Source organism: Heteronotia binoei, chromosome 21 (genome assembly GCF_032191835.1).
Source record: "Heteronotia binoei isolate CCM8104 ecotype False Entrance Well chromosome 21, APGP_CSIRO_Hbin_v1, whole genome shotgun sequence".
NCBI lineage: Eukaryota > Metazoa > Chordata > Lepidosauria > Squamata > Gekkonidae > Heteronotia > Heteronotia binoei.
In genome coordinates this window covers 28445924-28469641 of record NC_083243.1, presented here as the reverse complement: position 1 = coordinate 28469641, position 23718 = coordinate 28445924, and the positions used below count along the sequence as shown (strand labels likewise).

The 23718-nt window shown below is 44.3% G+C and overlaps 2 protein-coding genes across 6 annotated transcripts in view; one reads left to right on the top strand and one right to left on the bottom strand.

The window, feature by feature from the left end:
* The window catches only part of WDR20 (WD repeat domain 20), a 505375-nt gene that overhangs the window by 70181 nt on the left and 411476 nt on the right, over positions 1-23718 (top strand). The gene's annotated exons all lie outside the window — the stretch shown is intronic.
* MOK (MOK protein kinase) lies at positions 1437-22977 on the bottom strand. 5 transcript variants are annotated; one of them, XM_060262716.1, is made up of 12 exons: positions 22827-22977; positions 12833-12947; positions 11621-11710; positions 9398-9468; positions 7983-8061; positions 7610-7658; positions 6588-6766; positions 6386-6487; positions 4526-4699; positions 3865-3976; positions 1915-2118; positions 1437-1827 (listed from the first exon to the last, which is right to left on the bottom strand). In XM_060262716.1, exons 1-12 carry the CDS (start codon positions 22897-22899, stop codon positions 1747-1749), a joined length of 1329 nt encoding a protein of 442 aa, XP_060118699.1. In that variant the 5' UTR covers positions 22900-22977; the 3' UTR covers positions 1437-1746. The 5 variants fall into 5 exon arrangements, with proteins under 5 accessions (XP_060118699.1, XP_060118700.1, XP_060118701.1 ...); XM_060262717.1 differs by having other exon boundaries at positions 6588-6763; XM_060262718.1 differs by lacking the exon at positions 22827-22977 and adding an exon at positions 22498-22686.

Sequence of the window (23718 nt, the reverse complement as noted above, 5' to 3'; positions counted from 1 at the left end):
GTTTCCCCAGGATGATTCTAAATTGAGCCCCTTAAGGTTTTTTTCTGGTGTGTGTTTGTATGGAGGGGTGGGGGGGACAGAGAAATGCTCAGAATCTGGTTGCTTTTCACAGGGCAAATATAACATAACCAAACTCTTACGTACAGCAGTTTTCAAGGATTTAAATGTCAGTTGGAGATGAATATCCTTCCAAAGCTCAGTATACCAATCTGAGACCAGTGAAAATGTTTTGGACTCTCTGATGTTTCTGTTGCATTGGTATTGTGGGGGGGTTTTTTGTGGGGAGGAGTCCTTCGGACATTTCTGTCCCAGACAAAACCAAAGATTGTACAAATGCAAATGGTCACAAGTTTACTGATTTCCCTGCAGCTTAAAAATATTTTTCATTATACAAATTTTCAACGTTTTGTAGAATGTTGTAGTTTTACACGAATGCCTCTGACAGCAATCCCACCACAGAGGAAAAATCACAGCTTTTCATATGAAAATGCACATGGGTTCCTTTGGTTTATGCCCTCTGAAGTCTGACTTCTCTAGAAAGACATCACAGCAGCCTCACATGCAGGTTTTAAAAAGTAAGACAGCAGCTTATCTGCCTGACTGGTAATTATCTGTGTGGCATTATTGATTTCTGGAATTACTTTTTTGCCATTGTCTGTAATTCTTTCTGGTTCTGCGAAAGGTTTTAACTTATTTCATTTGGGAGGTCAGTGCATGTTGATGGATATTGATGTGTCTGCTCTGTGCAGCTGGTGGATCACTACTGATAGCAAGCGAGATCCATTAATACTCCCTACTATGAAGAGACAGTAGTGCCAGTAAAACAAAACATTTCCTCCTTATAGAATGACTCTGTATGGAAACAGATTTTGTTTTCTCAAAAAGGGACAATAAAGTTAATAACATTTAATCAAACACCATTTTTCATCGACATAAACAGACCATGCTTTTTTTTAAAAAAAATCTTTTTATGTGGAGTGATTCTGAAATACTAAAGATCATGTCCATGAAGGAGGACAAAAAATTCCCCAATGGTACTACCAAATACAGTTGCCTCCTACAGCACAAACAGACAAAATACTCTTTGAAATTAGTCTGTATTGAACTATGTTGGTAAGATACATCGTAGTTCAACCGAAATGACTGGCTTAAATGATTCACGCTTTCCAACTGTAGGATAACCTTTTGAGAGAGAGAGCAACACTTAAAACGGACGATCCTTTCGTGAATGTTTCATGCAGAAAACACCTGCCTGTTTTATAGTTAGGCAGTTTCGGGGTGCAGGAGAGGCAGGTGGATTGCATTCAAATCAGGTGTGACGACATAATCCAGAAGATATTGTAACAAGACTCACGTTCAGAAACTACCAAATGACTATCTGAGACGTCGACCAATATCTCTCTACAAAGCACTTATACAAAAATACACAGATTCAATTTTAACGTCATAAATTAGCACTCTTAGCATTTTAATATAAAACTTGTAACAATTTCATTCCTACTAGTCCAGCACAATTAAACAAGTATGTGATCCACTTAAGGGGGGGGGGGGAAGAGCTGTTTATAAGGAACTTTTAAAAAAATCATAAAGTGCATTCTGAGCTACGGAAATGGTGCTTACGTAGACATCCATGTTTAAAAAACAAGTACCAAAAGAACTGCTTGTTGCTGCAGCATTTGCAGAGATAAGGCACTATTGCTGTTGATGTACCTTCGAGAACACGGAGAGCACGGGGGATCCTGACCATCAGTAGCCGCCGCCTCTTCTTTCCAGAGCAGGCAAGTGGAACTGTTTCATGGGAGATTTGAACTCCTTCTGCTTTTCAGACTGTTGGTGAGACAACAGAAGTTACAGCCGGCTGTAATCCAGCTGCGTACAATTGTAGTGTTAAGATAAAGCAAGGTAGCATTTTACCTTGCAGTGTGTCCCAAAACATGTGATGGGTTGCAACACCTGGACTGGTCTGTTGGTTGCTGGTAAGGTAAAAACGGACTGAAATGGAGGACTAGGGTAAGAAGTCAAGTTGGTTACTGCAGGAACAGTCAGTTTTGGCAACGCTACCGCATAGGGAGGTCCATGATGTCCCAGTGGATTCTCCTGGGCATTCCTCAGAAAGTTCTTTTAAAATTAAAAAGAAAATAGAAAATTCAGTGTCTCAAAGTTGTATCTTTCTGTAGGTTAAATATAAGTTTATAAAACAAACAAAGAAAAGATCTTGCCCTGATCTGTGTAGATGTGGTTACTTCCACAGCTGCACTCCTGTGCTGACTCTCAAGCCTGCTGCCTGACCGTTCTTCCTTATCAGTGGTCTTTGTGGGTATTGTGAGCGTGCCCTCAGGAAGAACCATCCTGGCAGAGGTTTTTAGAGTGGAGCAGACATGACCACAAAGGTGACTGCAACTGTGCCCAAACTGGTATGTGGTGTAAAAGGGCAGCGATGGGCGGGGGGGGGGGGGCGCTCTCAGTGCAAGACAGCTGTGAATTAATGGCATTTGGTGAGGTGGCCACTTATCAGGAAAATAGGCATGCATTCCTTTGTTTCGCTAACTGGAAAGAGAATCGATCATTTCATCTAAGGCTTAGAGGTACATCTGATTTTCTTAATGTGCTCTGTTGCTGGGAGGAAATTCTAAAAGGAACTAACAGCTAAAGCATCTCCCTGTAGCAGTCACTGAAACAGCATGAATGAGCAGACGAAGATCACAGGTATATAAAAAACAGAATGGGACAAACTGAAGGAGTGGACTATTGGAAGCTTAAATGCTGGTACTATGTCAGGAGAGCAATTTCACTTTCCTCCAGGTTTTGGAGGTTTTCTTCTTCCAAGATCAGTTATTTTAATAAAACATTGGTTGCTTATCTGACTCCTTTTTTCCTTAAGTGATCAGTGAGGGCAGCAAAAAAACTGGAGATTTCTGCCTGTGCTAGGGTCCCTGTGCAAGCAAAAGTGTGGAAAAGCCCTTGCACTGGCCCTGTGTGCTCAGGTAAACACAGTGTGTCCTGACCTGTCTTCCCACTTGCAAGCAATTTCTGGCCACTCTTAAGATGCAAGAAGGGAAACATTCAGTGCTGCACAAGATCTTGCAGAAGCAGAACTACACTAAGCCCACTTCTGCTGATACCTCACTAGATCCAAGACTGCTCTGAAACTGCACAGAATCCTCTAGTCAACATACTGAATGGAAGCCACTGCCAGCATTGTTTTTGCAGCTGGGCCGGATGGTATTTGGTCTTTTCTAATAGAATAACATTAGGATCCACGTTGCCTTGACTTGGCTAGCCCAGTCTCCTCAGATTTTGGAAGTTAAGCAGGGTTAGCCCTGGCTAGCATCTGGATGGCAGAGTGCCAAGAAGTACCAGGATCGTGATGTGGAGGCAGGCAATGGCAAACCACCTCCAAACGTCTCTTGCCTAGAAAGCCCCACAGCGTTGCCATAAGTCGGCTATGACTCGACGGCAAAAAGAATAAGAAAAAGGATCTATGTAAATTTTCTGGAAAGGACGATTTCTGGATGAGTATCAATTAATGTCATATCCCATGCCCAGAATCATTTCCCAGAAGTTACATGAGTAACCTGTTCACCTGAGTCCCAGAGATCATACCTAAAGCTGGGCCACCATCCTCCTGTATACTGCTCTGATCTGTGTAATACATGGAAAGCTTTTCAGAACTGACAATATCTGGATATAGCACAAATCCGCACTTGAACCCACCCACCACCCTCCGCCGGCAGATGCCAAAGCCATTGCAGCATATCAAGGCTGCTGATCAAATTGACCAGTTCAACAGACAAATCTTTTCTCAGTAAGTCAGAATGACATTTTTGAATAAGCTTACTGGTTATTCTTTGATTTAAAAATTACCTGCCTTTGATCCTCCTTTGAAATATGCCGCAAGCTGATACAATCCCTTTCTGAGGAGTTTTCTGCTAATCTCATTTTTCTGCGCAGTGTCGAAGCTTGCTTCTCTGCCATCCTGTTGGGTGCAAAGCCAGACAGACCCCCAAATTTTAAATTGACTGGCACAGGACTGGAGAGTCGGCTGTCATAGAAGTTTGATTGTTCAGTCATGCTAAGCGGTGACTGAAAATGAAACTGTTAGTTGCCCAACCCTAGGTAAGAGTCCAGATTTTGATTGGCATCCCATAGATTTAACAGGCTAAATTTAACATTGGGACAGGCAGCCTGGGGACTGACTCCCACCTCTTCATCTACCATACAGTGCACTTCTGTGTGAAGAAGACGACGACTGCAGATTTATACCTCGCCCTTCTCTCTGATTCAGATACTCAGAGCGGCTTACAATCTCCTATATCTTCTCCCCCCACAACAGACACCCTGTGAGGTGAGTGGGGCTGAGGGGGCTCTCACAGCAGCTGCCCTTTCAAGGACAAGTCCTGCGATAGCTATGGCTAACCCAAGGCTATTCCAGCAGGTGCAAGTGGAGGTGTGGGGAATCAAACCTGGTTCTCCCAGATAAGAGTCCATACACTTAACCACTACACCAAACTGGATCTCTGCTTACCTCAATTCTCTGAAGTAAGAGTGCTGCAGCGCTTCACGGGCATCAATTCGGTCATCAGGATCGTACTGTATCATCGCGTACATGAGCGCCAGGCTCTTTCTGGACAAACTAGGCATAAGTGGAGAGATCCCTTTCCCTTTTCTGATGGGGAAGTCAAAGCTCATCACTCTTGATCTGCATGAAATCCAGGAAAACAGATACTCTAAGTATCACCGGCTGGGGGAGCACCTAAGAAAGAGGGCTAACAACACACAGACATCAGAACCCACTTCTTGCTTAGCTCAGTTAAGCCCTGATTTATAAGTGACATATTTCAACTGTGCTGCAACCTGTGCGAAACAGCCATGTTTGCATGCCAAGTATGGTGGGCCATATTCCCTGCTTTTATCTTCCAAGGGCCCTTTGCAGGGAAGAGAGGGCCCAGGTTTCACTCTTGTCCTGCTCTTCCCTCCACACACTTTCTGGTTGCGCCAAGAGCTAACCTGGGGGAAGTCCTCCTCAACCCTGGGCTGCTCAGGTTTATAAAGCCTGCCCTCGTCAGGAAGGTCTCACGGGGCTACCTGGCCTCATTTTGTCCTGGAAAATGCTGCCAAGGGCTGCTGGGTCAGCTTCTGAGGTATTCAGAGCGCTTTGCACATTTTATTTTAGCTATCTTTACACCAGTCCTGTAAGAGAAGTCAGTACTGTGGGAGGGTGAAGAAAGAAGTTAGGCTGAGAGAAGCTCGCTGAAGGCTTCCCAGTGAGTTCATGGGAGAAAGGATTCAAGCGGCTCTGCAGCTTGAATAAGTGTATCTTGCACACAAGGTATTTCCGGAACACCTGCAGCTGCCTTATTTGAGCTGGGCTATTGGCCTATGAAGGTCGGTATTGTCTCTTCTGATAGGAAACAGCTCTTTGGTGTCTCATGTACTGGTCTTTCACATCACCCACTACCTGATTCTTTTAGCTGGAGATGGCAGGAATTGAACCTGGGACCCTCCACATGCAAAGCAGATGCTCTCCCACTGAGCCATGGCCCCTCCGTTAGCCGTAGCTGTTGTATCATGCTAAACAAGGTCAAATTTGATCAAATTTTAATACAAAATTGAAGAAAAAGATGGATGTGACTGCAGTATATCTTGGTGGGGGCTGGGAACCATGGGAAGAGACATGTGTGAAAACTGTGTAGGCACCAGTGCTCCCTCTAAGCTGAGTTAGCATGAGCTAGTGCAGGGGTGGCCAACGGTAGCTCTCCAGATGTTTTTTGCCTTCAACTCCCATCAGCCCCAGCCATTGGCCATGCTGGCTGGGGCTGATGGGAGTGTAGGCAAAAAAACATCTGGAGAGCTACCGTTGACCACCCCTGAGCTAGGGCTCTGATTTTTAGCCTCCACTTCAACCATTTTTTGCTTTAGCTCAGGAAGGATGACTCCAGAGCACAATAAGTCATGCAGTAGCTCACAACTTCAATGCCAGTAGCTCACAAAGTAGAATTTTTCCTCACAAGACTCTGCAGCTTAGAAGGAATATTGGTAGGCACCTCTGCCAGGCACCTAGAAGCTGTTTCTCTCTATTGTAGTCTTTAGCAGACGCTCCCACCATACTTTAAAAGCTCCCTTCTTCTACAAGGATAACGAGAAGCTTGTTTTTTGAAATCAAAAGTAGATGCTGAACGATCTGATGATGTGTTGATTTGTAAAGAAGTCTGTGGAGTGATCATAACTCAGTTCACGGCTCATGCCCACAGAAACCCATGCCACGATAAACCTGTGAGCTCAGGGGCTCTATATCCACAGTAAGCTATAATTTTGTCAATAATTTGTTATTTGTTTAAGAAAGAACTGCCAGGCAAGTTTTAATTACAGCTGGTGCATTACTTACTGTTTGAACTTATTAAGAGTCTTCTTGGGAGGAGTACCTATAATTTCATGGATTTTTGAGATCTGGTCCAGTTCATTTGATCCAGGAAAGAGTGGGTGGAAACTGTCAACGAAAGGAGGAACAGAACTGGCAAGTGCTGAAAACAAAACTTTCTCCGTGTTCAGTAAGCCAAGCTGCTGCCCCTCTCTGATTCACGACGTACCTTGCAATTTCGTAGAACACACAGCCAGTGCTCCACATGTCCATTTTGTAGCTGTAGTAGCCGTCGGTGAGAAGGCATTCTGGTGCTCTGTACCAGCGTGTAGAGATGTATTCTGTATATGGCTGTTTGGAATGTATGCTCCTACAGGATCCAAAATCCCCTAACTTCAGAAGATCCTGCTGCGATGAAACAGTTGTGTTTCAAATGAAAAGGGTTTTTAAACAACAACAACAAAATCACAACAAGTTTCTAAAAGAATGGACCAGCCATTTTGAGCCTAAGTCCTTGTTAGTGTCCCACTTTGGAAATGTGACCCATTTTTAAAATTTAGTTAGCACTCTGGGCCAGCAGTAACTTGTTGAGTCTGTCATTATTGTGCACAACATGTGGGCTCAGGGAGATATGTGAAAATGTACAGCCTTGAGTATTAATGTTGAGTGCTGGGTGTGTATGTTGGTGGGGGAGGTATTTGTGAATTCCCTGCATTGTATAGGGCGGGTTGGACTGGATGATCCTGGAGGTCTTTCCAACTCTATGATTCTGTGATTTCAGAGGCCCCTGCAGAAGATGAGTTCGGCGACAGAAAGCAGGTTGGCTGCCCTGAATGAGAAAATTCCTTCCTGGGTTTTTTTTTTAAAGACTTGCTATTTTTAGCAACAGTGACAGAAAATACATGGCCTGCCAACAATGGAAAGGGAGTGGGGACAATACTATCAGGTTTCCAAAAGGACCTCAGAAACTAATGTTGAAACAGAGCAGTCTTAAGCTGAGTTACGCCCTTCTGAGTCTAGTGAAGTCAGCGAGTTTAGAAAGGGTGTTAACTCTGTTTAGAATCGCACTGCTGGTCCTTTGGGAATGCCTTATTTTTCACAGTAGCGTGATGCATTTTGAAATCCCAGCTCTGGAGCAGGAACAAACAGTCCCAATGATTTTGGTGCAAATTCAGTGCAACTATTCATAAGAGAGGTTCTGGGCAGAAGCTGTATCGTATTTATACTAAAACATTACCCAGCATGACCTACCTTTATTAATATGTTTTCTGGTTTCACATCTCTGTGGAATATTCCGTTCCTGTATCAAGAGGAGAATTGAGAGAAAGCTAAACAAGGACTTGTACGCCAGAGCCAGGATCCATAGCCCCGTGCACATCAGGATTTTTAGGATACGGGCACTCTCCTCCTCCCATACAGCCTCTTGTGCCTCTTCTGAAAAGCCTCACCCCAAAGTTGTGGAATGCTCTGGAGCAGCATCCACAATGGCGCAAGAGACCATGGCAAGGACAAATCAATAACCATTTGTGCATGCACAGAAGCACTTAGGAGCACAGATCCCAGCCCAGTTCAACAGTGAAATAGTACTTTTTGCAACAACAACAAGAAGAAGATGCAATCCTACCTATGCATGTGTTCAAGAGACTTGCATAACTGGTACATGTAACTCATAATTCTTCTTTCAGGCAATGGTCTTTTTCTCCCTAGAGTTCGGTGAAATTAAAGAGCTGTCGCTTTATAGTTTTACACAAAGATTCCTTCCAGCTGTAGAGCTTATATCACTTTATGTTATATTTATGCAATAGACTGTTCCTATGCTGGTGGTAATTTGCACTTTCATATCATCTGTAACATTTTAATCCCACCTTTTCTCCAAGAAGGTTCACAGTGGCACATGCAATACTTCCTCCATTATATTATCCTCACAATGACCCTATGAGGAGGTGACTTTCTCATCCCTGTCAGCTGGACTGGAGAATCCCTGTTTGGATTTTGCTTCTCCTTTGTGAAACTTGAACTGTCAAAGCTGGAGAAGCCCTGCTGTGCACACAGAACTTTACCTCCCTAGTCATTCTATCTTGAGGAGGAGGTTGTAAAGGAGACTAGCTTTCTGTGTGGACAGGGGAAGGGCAAGCCACACCATCATATTTCTCTCTCTGCGTCTTTCTTGTTACAGAAGAAGGAAGCCCTTCCATTTGATCTGAAAGGTGCTTTTCGAGCATCAGAGCCTCGAGATCAGAACAGGTGCTCTCTACTAAACACAGAAGGGCTACAGCAGGGGATCCTATTATGCCGCTCGCTTGTCACTATGATTCCTGTTCCCTGTATGCCGCCTCTTTCTCATCACTACCTGCCCACTCCTTTCCAGCATGCAGCCTCTGCAATTAGATTGGAGGTGTTTGCTCTGTGTTCTATAACCCTTCCTTGCTGTCACATGCTGGGAAGGAAACGGTCTGTGTGTGTGTAGACAAAGGGGTTGGATCCTAAAGTAATTCTTCCACTTGTGAACGACAAAGGCAATTCTCACCGATTCCCCTTCCCAGTTTGCTCCTTGCACTGTTTCTGATAGTCTCCCTGTCTCCCCACTGCCAAGAGCAGCATTTTGGAGAGGTGGGTAGACTGCAGAAGAAGAGGAAGATTAATGACAACACTCACCCACCCACCCCCAGCCACTGGCAAAAGTGTCTTATGCTGGAGGAAAATGACCTTTGGATCCAACCCAAAGCAGATGTCTACATAAAGTTTCATCAATGGTTTTACAGCTGATGTTCAGTATTTTAATCATTTTGAGTTGGCTTCAACTGGATTTCCCGTTGATGAAAAAGGCAGGGGGGAGTCCTCAAATAACCACCAAAACAGGGATCTGGATGTACAACAGTCAGAGATGGGAGGTATAGTAAAGATGGGAACTAGGTAAGACTGAAAGGAAAAGCGGGTTGAATCCCATCCATCCTGTTTATTTTCAGGAATCTGGATTTCTTTTTTGCATATAACTAAATGCCAATAATACTCTTAGCTGTCATAGCACAGCCCACGTACCTTTTATCAGTTCATATATGTTCATGTCCATAAGTTCACATATTAATGCAACAGCACCAGCTTTCTTGTCACTAAAAAGAAAAAAAGTTTCAGTTTTAATGTAACTACATGAAGAGGGAGATTTCTCTCACTCTCCCCCCCCCCCTTTTGCAAAAAGCCAGCTTTGCCACCATGGTGTTTGTTTATGGCACGGGAAGGAAGGCACTAGTCAAATCTGGGAAGTACTTGGAAGGGGGACCACCAAGAAAGACTCTGCAGAGGAAGGCCACAGCAAACCACCTCTGCTTAATCACATGTCTTGAAAGCCTCTAGCAGGGATCTCCGTAAGCTGTCTGTGACTGGATGGCACTTTACACACACACATTTATTTAATGTGAAAAAGAACTGAATATCCAATAACAGGTTTTGTCCTACTAGAGCCAAGAGGCCCCACCTGTGTCTCAGTCTGCATCAGAAATGACAAAGGAGTCCTGTGGTACATCTGAAGAGTTTGGTAGTTTATAGCAGGAAACTGTGCTTGTCACCTCAGCTACATGAAAGCTATGCTTTGTGTTGTCAAAATTGCCTACACTCTGTTAACAGTGACATGTGGCACTCAGTATCATTTTAAGGTAAACAACTCTCAAATTATCAGTAACTATTTGGTTACGGGCAAGTGACAAGAGAACCCTGCTTTTCTCTAGGAAGAACCAGTCTTCTTTTTTGAGTACGGAATAATGGGATTTAATAGCAGCATCTCACAGCTCTTAATTTCACGAGAATCTAGTGTGAAAACTGGAGGCAGCATAGCTGACAATCATTTATTGCCCATACAGAATAGACAGGCACCACAATGGTCTCTTACAATAGATGCAACACTCCTTTAGTTTAAATTCTTGAGTCCCGAACTTTATTTTCTTTGTCTCTTTGGCACCGTATACACACTCAAGACCAGTGATTAAACCAGGGAGAGAGATGCATTTCAAAATGCATTTCAAAAGCCGCCCTGAGCCACTTGTTGGGAAGGGCGGGATATAAATCATAAAATAAATAAATAAATAAAATAAAACTGGATTGTGCAAAGAGCTTACTGGGAAAATTTGCCCTTAGTGGAATATGCCAAAGCTATTCCCCATTGATATGTGTGTAATGCTCACACTACACGCTTGAAAAGATCAAGGGCCCTCATTCCCAGTAGCAGCGGTCTCGGGGAACAACTAGATACGATGGTGAAAAATTTGTCACTGAGTCTTCCCTGTGTGCATTGCTTTAAAAAAAGAGATAATAGTGACAGTGTGAGAGGAGGAGCCTATTTGGATTGGAGTTGCAGCCCTAAGGAAGGGTTGGGTTTGTCCTTTTCTCTGCCTTATTTTGTAATGTGAATTCCTCACTTCCTGCTGCAGAAATCATCAATACTCCCTCTAAGCTGTGGAGTCTTGTGAGCAAAAATTCTACTTCATGAGCTACTGGCATTAAGGTTGTGAGCTACTGCATAAATTAGCTTGCTCTGGGGCCATTTTTCCTGAGCTCCTTGTGGGGCAAAAGAGAAACCATTTGGAGGCTTGGATGATTTGCACTGGGACTTTCCCACTACTGTGGTTGTTTTGTAAAGCTTATTTCTCACCATCTCTGGTGCCAGCTGGCTTTTAGCAAACAGTTCAGAGGCAGTAAAGTGGTGCAACTACAGTCTGCTAGCTTAAATATCCTTTCATTGTAGTCCCCAATCTGAACTCTCTGGCTATTAACTTTTTTTTTTTAAAAAAAATGTAGAGCCCATAGATCTTTTCTCATGTCTTGGGTGGCCCTTGGCTACCAATTTGGGAGACAGACACACACACAGCAAAAGGCAGGCTGTCACTATTCAATAGCAAGCAGGGTAGTTGCCTCAAATATTAATCTAATGGATGTTGCTGAACTAAACACATGAAACTGCCTTATACTGAATCAGATCCTTGGTCCATCAAAGTCAGTATTGTCTACTCAGACCAGCAGCAGCTCTCTGGGGTTTCAGGCTTTCACATTACTGCCTACCTGATTTAGAAAACAACAAAAAACTGGAGAAGCTGGGGATTGAACCCCAGGACTTTCTGAATAACAAGCAGATGCTCTGCCAGCGAGCCACAGCCCCTCAATAATGAATGACCAAACACCTCCCACATTCTCATTTCCTTAACAAACAAAACCCACTGGTGAAGAATAAACAGGATATGGGAAGTGGTTAAAAAAAAATCACACGGTACTTACAATATCACTTCATGCAGCGTAAGGATGTTTTGGTGTGGATTCAGTCGCCTCAACGCTTGTATTTCTCTCAGGTTGTTCACATGTTCGAGACTAAAATACAGTTTAAAATGAGAAAATCCAGCTAGATCATTTGAATGAAATTGTAACTAACCCTCCCTAACGAAATAAACACTGCTTCAGATCATGTAGGTATAAGCTCAAGATGGATAGCTGTGTTTGTCTGTAGCAGTAGAAAAGAGCAAAGAGTCCAGTAGCACCTTAAAGACTAACAAAATTTGTGACAGGATATGAGCTTTCCTGAGTCATTGCTTTCATAATAAGCAAACAAATTGTTTGGAATCATAAGAACATAAAAGAGGCCATATTGGATCAGGCCAACAGCCCATCCAGTCCAACGCTCTGTGTTGCGCAATGGCCGAAACCCAGGTGCCATCAGGAGGTCCATCAGTGAGGCCAGGGCACTAGAAGCCTTCCCACTGTTGTCCCCCAAGCACCAAAAATACAGAGCATCGCTGTCCCAGACAGTGTTCCATCTATACTTTCTGGCTAATGGCCATTGATGGACCTCTGCTCCATATGTTCACCCAATCCCCTCTTGAAGCTGTTTATGCTTATAGCTGCCACCACTTCCTGTGGCTACAAATTCTGTCACGTGGCTACAAATTCTGTCTTTAAGGTGCTAGTGGACTCTTGCTCTTTTCTACTAGATATAAGCTGTAATAATATATTTTTTAAGAAACCCTCTAAGGTTGCCTGCCCCAGTTGTTGGTCTGTGCTGGGATTTGATGGGGGTTTTTTTCTGGCAACAGTTTCTTATGTTGCATCCAATCCTCTTGAGATGTTCCCTTGTAGTCTGAAAGCCACTTATGTCAATCTCTGGAAGACAAGCTGCTCAAGCTAAGCTTTAAAGATGGCCCTCTTTTCTGTTTCCATCAAGCATATTATATACAAAAGGTGAGTCCTGCCTCACTGGCTCATTTAGACCACCTCTTCAACTGCACGTACTTCTCAACCACATGAAGAGGGAGATATTGATAACCCTTGGATCGAGTAAGCTTACAGGTTACTCAACAACACAACAGGGTTTTTGTACTGCGTTTTAAAATATTCAGAATCAACTTTAAAATTATTTTTTTGATAAGGAAGGTTAAACAAATTGTTTGGAATTTGAGGTTAATTAAATAAACCCCTGAAAATACCATTCGTGCTTACCTTTCAAAATGCTGTTTCATTTGTTTACATGCATAAAATTTTCCATCTTTCAGACACTGTATCTTCAGGACATCAGAAAAAGTTCCCTCACCTATTTTACCAATTGTTTTGTATTCTAAAAAGATAAGCAAGACTAGGTTTTAGTGCTGATTGTGAGCTTATTATCTTAAAGATAGCTTAAGAAAATTGTTTTAGATAACAATCATAATTGTGGCTTACTGATGGTCTACTCATTTCCAGTCTAGAGGTTCAGTAAATTGAGCCAACTTTCTATGATCACTTTATCTGTCAAAAGCTAAGGTTACATCTTTCATGAATGCATAATGACTCTAAGAAGTACAGCTCTTACTACAGAATGTTATGTGGAAAGATCATGTCCAGTGACGAATTAATTCCCAGGATTTTAAAGTGCACTTTAAATTCCTATTAAGCCAAGCATAGATAGCCATTTTCTTCCACAGAAGTTCACAGAATTAAAATGCTAATCAGATACATGCCTCGTTGGTATTCAGAAGTTCTGTGATGTGCATCCATGCCCAAAACAAGTTACGGACATACAAAAAGCTTGACAACTATAGGGTTTTAATTAAGCGTGCATTTATTGGGCTGGTTTTGTCCTCTTTGGAAATTCTACATCTCTATCACAGTTCCCAGCTGGAGCAAGATTCTGTGATCTCCCACAGAGCTAAAACATAATTTTGATCCATTATTTTCCTTAAATCGTGTGTTTGGCTAGACTCTATATTTTATCACTCTCTCAACTATTCTTTATCCATTTTACAATAAGTACTTGCAGAGCCACACTAACTTTCTGCCTAACCATCTTCTGAATTAGAAAGCAGAGAGGAATCTTGAGTGTTCTTCTGTATATTAACGCTACATCAACTGTTTCCAAAACAGTAGTAGCCCCCATCTCACGGCTCAGAGAGAGCCATATTTGTGATTACCCTCAAACTGAAGAGCAACATGACTACTGGATGCTCTTTGCACCACCCCAACAAATGCACACCAAATACGCACAAATGCACACGTACGTTAGTATTAAACTTATAACTACAACCTTTTAAATTGCCAGAGTACCTCTGAGCATGTAAGGTGGTCTGTCCCTGCCACTGTTGCACCGTGGCCAGTCCTTGAGTATCTGGAACGTGGAGAAGAGCTTGCAAGTCAAGACTTATGAAACAGAACAGCATGCAAGCTTTCCAGTTCTCCACGACTCTTTATTAGGCTGGATGTTAAATGCCTTCCTTCAAGTTGAACTCCGGCGTTCCAAGAAACAGGGCGGTTAGAACCTCTTTCTGTCCCAAGAGGGAGTCACTAGCCAACCACAGCCTGCACCAGGCAAGGGCCTTGCCCGTTTCCCTGAAGCAAGGAGCAGACACCATGTAGGGGAACTGTGGTGCTCGGAAGAGCCACATGCAGCGTGTGAAAGAGCTGCATGTGGCTCCCAAGCCGCTGAGCGAGCATTGCTCTTCTGAAATCTCTACTGGCTAATTTCTCGTGACAAAATTTCTTCCAATTGCTGTTAGAAACAGAACTGTCGCCATTAAGCCCTACAGAGGCTTTTTCCACACAGCTTTCCTGAGTCCTTATTTCAAGAACGGAAGAAGCAGGTCTCTTTCCCGGTTGCTATTCTTTGCCATTGGAGACTTCCAATTGTGGATCTGTTTGCACTGCAGCTCAAGGAGGAAGGCAGAGCTTGGGAGTCCCGAATTCTATATTTATACCCATCTACTGCTACTCTTTTTACAAAGCAGTCAGGCACACTATGCCAAAGAACTAGAAATCAGTTTTTTGTTGGGGAGGTTCCCCTATCCCCCTTTAAAACAGAACGCACCACAGCAGCACAATTTATGCCGCGTAATTGTGCAAAGGCACCAGGAACAACACTGTCCTTTGCATTCTAGTATACTAAGCTTCCTTTACTATAATTTTTTTGTTTATGTTCAATTCAATTTATACCTCGCCCTCCCTGCCGTGGTACTCCCTGGAACGTCTTTTAGGCAACCCCCCCCCACTGCCTCCCATTTGGGTACTGGACTATGCCTAGTGTAGACACATAGAGCAGGAAGTAATGCCAAAGGCCATCTAGTCCAACTCCCTGCAGAAGTTTATTTTATTTTTTTTTATATCCCACCCTCCCCACCAAAGAAGGCTCAGGATGGCTCACAACATAATAGAATAACAACAAAAACAGATTAAACATTAAAATAAACCGTTTAAAACAGTTTAAGCAATTTGGTGCTAATTCCCTATGATTTAGGATGGCATTCAGTGTTCCTGGGCATCCGATTGGGTCTAATATCGCGGCGGTGGTCGTCATTCAGTTAAAAGCTAACTGGAATAATAATATTGTCTTGCAAGCCTTGCAGAACTGGGAAATACAGGAAATTCACAGCTATCTCCCCCCCACACACAACAGTGACTCCCTGTTCAATGTCCAGAGGAAGGCAAAAACCCTCCAGAATCCCTGGGCCAATGTGGCCTAGAGGAAGACTCCTTCTTGAACCCAAAATGGCAACTGGTATAAAACAAAGGGCCATGAGAGCTGAGCACTGGCTCATCCCTTCCTGCCCGCCTTTCTCATGGATCTGCCAAAATTCAGTGAGTCATAAAACCAGCAGCGCTGTCAGATGGCCCTCTAGCCTCTGCTTAAAAACCTCCCAAGAAGGAAGCCCCTCCCCCCACAAAGAAGCCTCCCCCCCCTGACAAAGGACTCTAATTAGCTTTTAATCACAGAAAAATGTTGTATTCCCTCATTGTGTGTTTGTAACTCTGCCATCCTTCAGCCCAGGCGGAATGGGCAGAGGATGATGAAGAAAAGGTCACTGAAGGCATAAAGGGAGGGCAGCTGGTTTACATACAACAGGCAGACTGGCTGACTTTGGAGTTAATGGGCTTATGTAGGACATCAGTCACACACAATGTGATTTCTTCTAAAGCACCAGACGGCCACATTAGTCAGGTATATTAGGACACCAGTTTAAGGCTCAGCCGCCCTGAGCCTGCCCTGGTGGGGAGGGCGGGATATAAATCTAATAATAAATAAACAAACAAACAAGGTAGACTATCTGGCGACACCGCCTTCATTCTGATGCACTGTAACTCCTCCACACGCACCCATGGATCGTTGGCTTTGCCCCATCTGCAATGTGTGAGTTCCTACCTCACTGTTTGAGACCACTGCTTGGAAGAGACTGAGGCCTCCCTGGAGACCAGGCTGCAAGATCAAGAACAGCGATGCTTGGATGGATCCTCCAAAGAGTCAAAGGCAGGCAGAGGTATTTATCTTTCAAGCAGGGTCATGTAGAGAGGTAAATTTTTTTGGAAATTTTTAGAACCATGGGGGAGTGTGGGAATTTTTCAGAGTGGAAATATATATATATATATAATACTACAGATGCAGAAAAAATATTATTAATACAGCCCTGACCTGGATAGCAAGCCTGATCTTGTTAGATCTCAGAAGCTAAGCTGGATCAACTCTGGTTAGTACGTGGATGGGAGACCTTGAAATACCAGCAGTTTGGAGTTGGGGACAGGCGTTATTCAGCCACCTCTCTGAATAGCCTCCAAGCCCCCAGTAGGAGTCAGGCTCCAGAGGTTGCCATGACTTCCAGGTGCAGACATTCTCACATTATTATTAACAGGAATTGTTAACAGGAAAAACCAAATGAAGTATTCATTCAGTGAGTAATTAAACTGTGGCATTTGCTGCCAGCAGAGGTAATCATGGGCCAAAAGTTTAGGTAGCTTTAAACGGAGGTGGTTACATAGATTCTCAGAGGAGAGGTCCATCAGTGGTTACATACTAACCATGGTAAGTAATGTGAACCTCCACATTCAGAGATGTTAAACCTCTGAAGCCCCATGCTAGGAAGCAACATCAGGGAAAGTCTAAGCTTCTAAGACCTGTTGGGTGGCCTTCAGGGGCAACTGGTTGGCCACTGTGTGAAACAGGATGCTGGGCTAGATGGACCACTTGTCAAATCCAGCAGGGGTTTTCTTGGACAGTGGCAGGGTAATCCTGTGCAGAATTACTTCAGTTTTAAGTGTACTGATTTCAGTGGACTTAGACTGAAGTAACTCTCCACAGGAGCGCATTGTAACATAACACACAAGTGCTTAGCAAATATTGAGATCCAGATGTGAATATCCTTTCCTCTTTCCTCTTGCAATCGCTGCACAGCACCATCACATGTTCTCCAAGCCTTTACAAAGCTCTCCTGCTCCCCTCCATGAAACCAGGTGCCCTTGCTTAATCTGAATTCCTTTTGTCTCTGCAGACTGGAGAAGCTGTTGGTTACGAACATACACATTTTTCTCCCCCATTAGGCATGTAAATTATTTCCTACATAGGCATTACTGCCATTTTTTCACAGTAACACTGGAAAGGGAAAAGAGAGAAAAACCTGAGCTGGCAGCTACCAGCACAATCCTTCAGCAGGTTTGTAGCATATTGCGATAGCGTAAGGCGACAACCATTTCGTTATAACACAATGTGGCAACCATTTTGTTATAACACAATACAGCAACCATTTCGTTATGACGCAATAGCGTTAGTCCGCGTAGCTGGACAGCGGAGGCGACTGGGGACACCCAGGCGACTTCGCGGGAAGCGCTGAGCCCGCCAATCACCAGCAGCGGCGGGAAGTTCAACAGGCCAGGATTGGGCTGGCCTGTCGGGGAAGAAGTTCCGGGAATGTATATAAGCGGGACCCGGCCTGCGTGCTCGCTCTCTTGTAACGTGTCTCCATTAAAGCATGTTGCCCTACCGACGTCTCCCGTCTCAGTACGTTACAAGGGTTACTCCAGTCTAACCCTGGGGTACCTATGTTGAAGGACTGTACTATAATAAAGGCAGCTGCTGGTATCTACATCATGAGAGCTGCATTGATCCATAATACGGGCCCAGTACAGCTCTGAAGACTAAGGATTTGCACTTAGAGTTGCTGGTTTAAACAAATTAAACCTTCCACTTTGCTTCCAAAACTGTGGACCCCAATGGAGATTACTGAGTCTTCCTGATATGCTGCTTTAAGATAGTTAGGGGGCAGCTACGGTCAGGAATGCTTTTAATCTGCTTTGGTTGATTGACCGGCTGTACTCCTTTCAAGACAGGAGGGCTTTGGCCATTGCTACTCATGCCTTTGTCCCACAGACTTGATTACTGTAATAGTGTCTACGTACAGTAATCAGAATAGTGTCTGGAAAATGCTGTTCACTCAAAGTGCTGCCGCTGTCATGCTGGGAGCAAACAACTACTATTCTGTTTCATCTTCTGGCCATGTGGTTTGTTTCTGAGCCCATTTCAGAGTTTCTGTGCCCTGTTTGTTGTGATCTTTAAAGTCTTAAGACAAGCCTGGAGTTACGGTAACACAAAGATTGCCTTTCCCTGTATAGTTCCCTGGACTCCAGGATCATCTTGGATACCTTACTTCAGGGGTCCTTCTTTTAGAAAAGAGGTGCCAGAACTTATTATCACAACTTATTTGCATAACTCTTTTGCATATGCCACACACCCCTGACATCACCGGAAGGTGTACTAAATTATATCAGCTCAGCATCTACCTTAAAATTCTTCCTGAATTATAATTGTCATGATAAATTGTCATACTTTTAACATTACTTTCATTACTTTACATTACATTACTTTCTCCTATGTGGCCACAGTGGCATGATGAAATTTCTATTTGTCTGCTTTATATGTTTTGGCTATTTCCCCCTTTTTTGTGGGGGGAAATATTAGAAAGTTTGTCAAATCTTAAGAGTTCAGCAAAATTCTCACAGGGGGTTTGAACAACGGAGCCCAGAAGGAAGTATTGGGGGGGGGGGTGGTAGGAAAGAAAGAGCGTGATAAAATTTAGATGTTCTGGAGCTCTGCTCCTGTGAGCTCCTGCCCAAAATGAGGCCTGTGCTTCCATCACCTGAAATACCTTTAGTGGCTACAAGAGATAAGACGATCACAGGAGTAACAAGTGCCTAGAATGTCCTAGGAGAAGGCCACCTGACTCCACCTCATCTTGGCCTTCTGCCACACGCTGGAGGTTGTCATATTTGACAGGATCTTCAAACCTATAGGTTCTGCTTAGGCTGTGGGTTAATTGCATGGCATTATATTTGGATTCACTGGCATTTCCTTTATTCTTTTTACCTTTCAATCAGCTTTTAGGTCCCTTTTTCACTTTAAAAAAACCTGTATATTTTTGATGGGTTCTTACACTGCTTTCAATCTATGAACTACCCCACGGATCTATAAAGGTGGAGAGGCAAAGTTGGAGTCCAGTAGCACCTTTAAGACCGACAAAGTTTTATTTAGAATGTAAGCTTTTGTGGGCTTCAACACACAAAAGCTTACATGGTAAATAAAACTTTGTCGGTCTTAAAGGTGTTATTGGACTCCAACTTTGTTCTGTTGATTCAGAACAACATGGCTGCCCACCTGGATCTATCTCTGTGGAGGGGCAGGTTAGGCATGCTTTTAATTAAATTAAAGGCATGATCAGCTCTGGTATCTAAACAGAATTTTATTAAGGGTCAGGTGTTCCCCAGCAGCACACCCGGTAGCAGCTAACCACACTGTGACCACACCATACTGACTCGTTAGCTCAAATAACATAACTGATCCTATCAAGATCAGTGCACAAAGCACAGTCTGAAAGTACAACTGTTGCACACATGCCATAATACCGGATGTCTCGTTTTCACAAACGATATAAGAAAAATAACACTAGCCCACCCGGGAAGGTATTGCCTGCTCTACAGGGTCTCAGGTGGATATTTTCCTGCTGTGCTACCTGAGTACCTTTGCTTGAAGATACAACAGAGGGATGTTATGAATACAAACCATATGGTGTATGACTGAACTATGGACCCTACAAAAATTCTTCCCCTGCTTCTTTGTTTAGAATTACAGTATACATATGGGCTACGTACATTAGCTTTTTGTTGACCATTCTATTTATTTCAGTGGAAGTCTTTCAAATAAAGCTACACATCTCTGCTTGCTGGGGGGAAAGTGTAGATGACTGGGGAAGGCAATGGCAAACCACCCCGTAAAAAGTCTGCCATGAACACGTTGTGAAAGCAACATCACCACAGAGTTGGAAATGACTGGTGCTTGCACAGGGGACCTTTCCTTTTCCTCTGCCAGAGTGTAAGACCCACAGAACTCTTTCTGACCACACACACTCAGAATTAGCTTTGGGAAATTTCATTGGAATGGGCAGCAATGCAAATGTTGTGATTTTATACTGTGAGCCGGCCTGAGCCTGCTTCAGCGGGGAGGGTGGGATATGAATCAAATCAATCAATAAATAAAATGTTTCTTTTTAACAAAACCTTTCGTAGACAGTATGACCACCAAGTGCATGAAATGGACTGAAAACATGGTAGGTATCAGTTTACCCACTTGGAACTGAAATAAACTGGCTGGTGGGGCAATAAGAATTAAAAGGGCAACACACTCAATTTCAATCCATGCCTAGCTGAATGCAAGAGGATTTTATTTTATTTTTGCAATATGAGAAGTGTCCTTAATCTTCATTCAATTCTTAAGAGCCAGATTTATAAATGAAGCCAAGTTAATTGAGTTCTAGTTCATTAGGATCAAGGTACTTGATGCTGTTCTTTTCCTGAGTAGCATGGAATGGAAATCTTTTAAATAATTATTCCATTGCTTCACATTTCAACAGCCACTTTGAAAAGCTTAATGCTGTGTGCCTGATTTGCTTTCAAGTGCCTATGAGCTTCTTTCATCTTACCTGTTTCCCCCCACTTCCCCCTCCCCGCGCTAATATCTTCCACTGCTAGCACCACAAATTCATTATTAGGGCTAAATTCATTATTAGCACTACATGCAAGCCTAATTTGGGACAGAGAAAGAGGAGGGAAGAGAAAGAGGACAATGTGTTAAAGTTGTATGTATGTATTTACAAGATTTAAACCCATGTACTAAGGGGACTAAACACTTTTCAGTTGGTCCGCTCAGAATCCGACTCAGCCTCTATTCAGTGGGGCTTATTCCCAAGAAAGTATTCCTAGGCTGCAATCGTACACACTTCCAATGCACTTTCCAACTGGATGTTCCCAGTCCACACAATAAAACCCAGTTGGAAAGTGCCTTGGAAGTGGATTGAAAATGTATTATTTAGTGAGTGTGAAACCAGCCTACGGCTTACAGTGTAAGTTGTCTCCTGTCTACTACAGACCAGTACTAACTGTGATATTTAGTCAGACTGGGTCCCCAGAAGGGCACCACTCAAAAAAACGTTTTGTTTTTGTTTTACACAGAAAGGGTACATGTGAACATGGTGGGATCATGTCCCCAAAAGGACAACTTGGGTGGAATTATTTTTTGCATACTCATTGGGGGCAGAGAAGGGACATGTCCACCCCCACCCCCACTCTTCTGTTTCTTCGCTCCCCATCCACATACCCCTGCCTACCTTCACAGTCGCATTTGGGTAAAAACCGAAATACCCTTCCCTCAATAAAGATACATCCCTTCCTGATTCTGTACTAGGGGCTGCCAATCCCCAGGTGGGGGCAGGGGATCCCCTGATTTGGAGGTCCTCCCCCCGCTTCAGGGTCATCAGAAAGCAGGGGGGGAAGGGAAATGTCTGCTGGGCACTCCATTATTTCCTATGGAGGCTGATTTCCTAGTGTATAATGGAGAATTGATCTACAGGTATCTGGGGCTCTGGAGAAGCTAGCTTTTGAGACAGAGGCACCAAATTTCCAACATAGCATCCAGTGCCTCTCCTCAAAACATTCTCTAAGTTTCAAAAAGATTGGATCAGGGGGTCCAATTCTATGAGCCCCAAAATAAGGTGCCCCTATCCTTCATTATTTCCAATGGAGGGAAGGCATTTAAAAGGTGCATGATCCCTTTATATGCAATAGCCAGAACTCCCTTCGGAGTTCAATTATGCTTTCGCAACCTTGCTCTTGGCTCCTCCCCAGTGTCTCCTGGCTCCACCCCCAAAGTCACCAGATATTTATTGTATTGGACCTGGCAACCATATTCCTTACCCTCCCCAGGGGTAAGCCTATGGCTTCATGTTGCACAAACAGACCCAAGCCCCCAACCTAGGGTTGCCAATCCCCAGGTGTGCGCAGGGGATCCTCCGGTTCAGGGGTCATCAGAAAGCCGGGGGGGGGGGGGGAATGTCTGCTGAGCACTCCATTATTCCCTTTGGAGACCGATTCCCATAGGGAATAATGGAGAATTGATCTGCAGGTATCTAGGGCTCTGGGTGGGCTGTTTTTTGAGGTAGAGGCACCAAATTTCCCGTATACCATCCTATGCCTCTTCTCAAAGTACCCTCCAAGTTTCAAAAAGTTTGGACTAAGGGGTTCAATTCTACGAGCCCCAGAAGAAGGTGCCCCTATCCTTCATTATTTCCAGTGGAGGGAAGGCATGTAAAAGGTGCGCGATCCCTTTATATGTGATGGCCAGAACTTCCTTCGGAGCTCAATTATGCTTGTTGCAACCTTGCTCTTGGCTCCTCCCCCAAAGTCTCCTGGCTCCACCCCCAAAGTCCCCAGATATTTCTTGAATAGGACTTGGCAACCTTACTCCATGCTGCACAAACAGATCCAAGCAGCCCCCTCCCCGCTCTTCCCCTGCAGGAGGTCCTGCTGCTGCTCCGGCCCTTCCTTACTGTTCATCCTCCGCTCGCTTTTCCCCTGGGAGCCCGCCGAGCCGGGCGGTGGGGAGGGGGTGGGTGGCGAGGACACGGTCCCCTCAGCGGCTCCAGACCCCCTCCCCACGGCGGAGCTGTCAGCGCGCCATGTTGTATCCCCGTCACCCTGGCAACCTCAGAGCGTCGAGCTCTCCCTCAACCCGGGAGCGCGACCGTGTCAGCCCCGCCCCTCCCTCCCTCAGAGCGGCGCAAACGCAGTGGCGCCGTCCTCCGAACCTTTAGAAGCGCACACACACGCGTCCTCTCACCTCTCCCGCCCCTAGGATGACGCAAGCGCAGTGACTCACCTCCGCCCTCTCCTATTAACTGCGGGAAACACAAGGTGGTCTTCATGATCGCGGGGCTTTGACATGCGCGCATGCGCAGTGGCGATAGCGCTCCTCGCCCTGACACCTCCCGGCTTTCTCCTTGCGCCGAGGACGCTCGCTGTGCGCAGTCGCCGCTACCTAGCGCCCTTAGAGAGGCACTCCCACCCGCCAGCCTTTATGCGCTTGCGCAGTGTCTTGTTTCTGCGTCTCTGTAGTATTGGCTTCAAGCAGAGAGGGTTGAGGGCTGTCTTACTATAGTAGAGGTCCTCACTTTGTACGTTGCCAACTCTGGGTTAGTAAATACCTGGAGATTTTGGAGGTGGAGCGGGGTGAGGGTAGAATTGGGTGAAGGAAGGGACCTTAGCAGGGTACAATGCCATAGAGTCCACTTAGGGTTGCCACTTGCCAGGTCTGTGTCGGAAAATACCTGGAGACTTTGTGGGTGGATCCAGGAGATGGTACGATTTGGGGAGGGGAGAAGCCTCAGCATGGTACAATGCCATAGAATCCACCCTTCAAAGCAGCCATTTTCTCCAGGGGTGGCAATCAAAGCTGGGACCACTGTAAAAGAAAACATCTCAAAGCCTCTCGGTGTAACAAAAATAATACTCCTTATTATTCCTACTTATCCAGTATTTACTAGTAATAAACACAGTACTTACAGTGATAGCCAAACATAATATAAACAAACATATTTATACAACACAAAATCCCTCCGAAACTGAAATTTTCTCCAGGGGAGCTGATCTCTGCCTGTTGGTGATCAATTGTAAAAGTGGGAGATATCCAAGCTCCACCTGGAGGCTGCTCTACTTGAACCTATTTTTGACTTAAAGAGAGCAGCTGTAATTCCAGGAGATATCCAGGCCCC

Excerpts from the sequence above, each read along its gene's own strand:
- MOK (XM_060262716.1), bottom strand. The coding sequence starts at position 22,899 with ATGCGCGCATGTCAAAGCCCCGCGATCATGAAGACCACCTTGTGTTTC. Across the intron at positions 8,062-9,397 it reads CATATATGAACTGATAAAAG|GGAGAAAAAGACCATTGCCT; the intron begins GTACGTGGGCTG and ends ACCGAACTCTAG. Across the intron at positions 3,977-4,525 it reads TCTTACTTCAGAGAATTGAG|GATGGCAGAGAAGCAAGCTT; the intron begins GTAAGCAGAGAT and ends TGCACCCAACAG.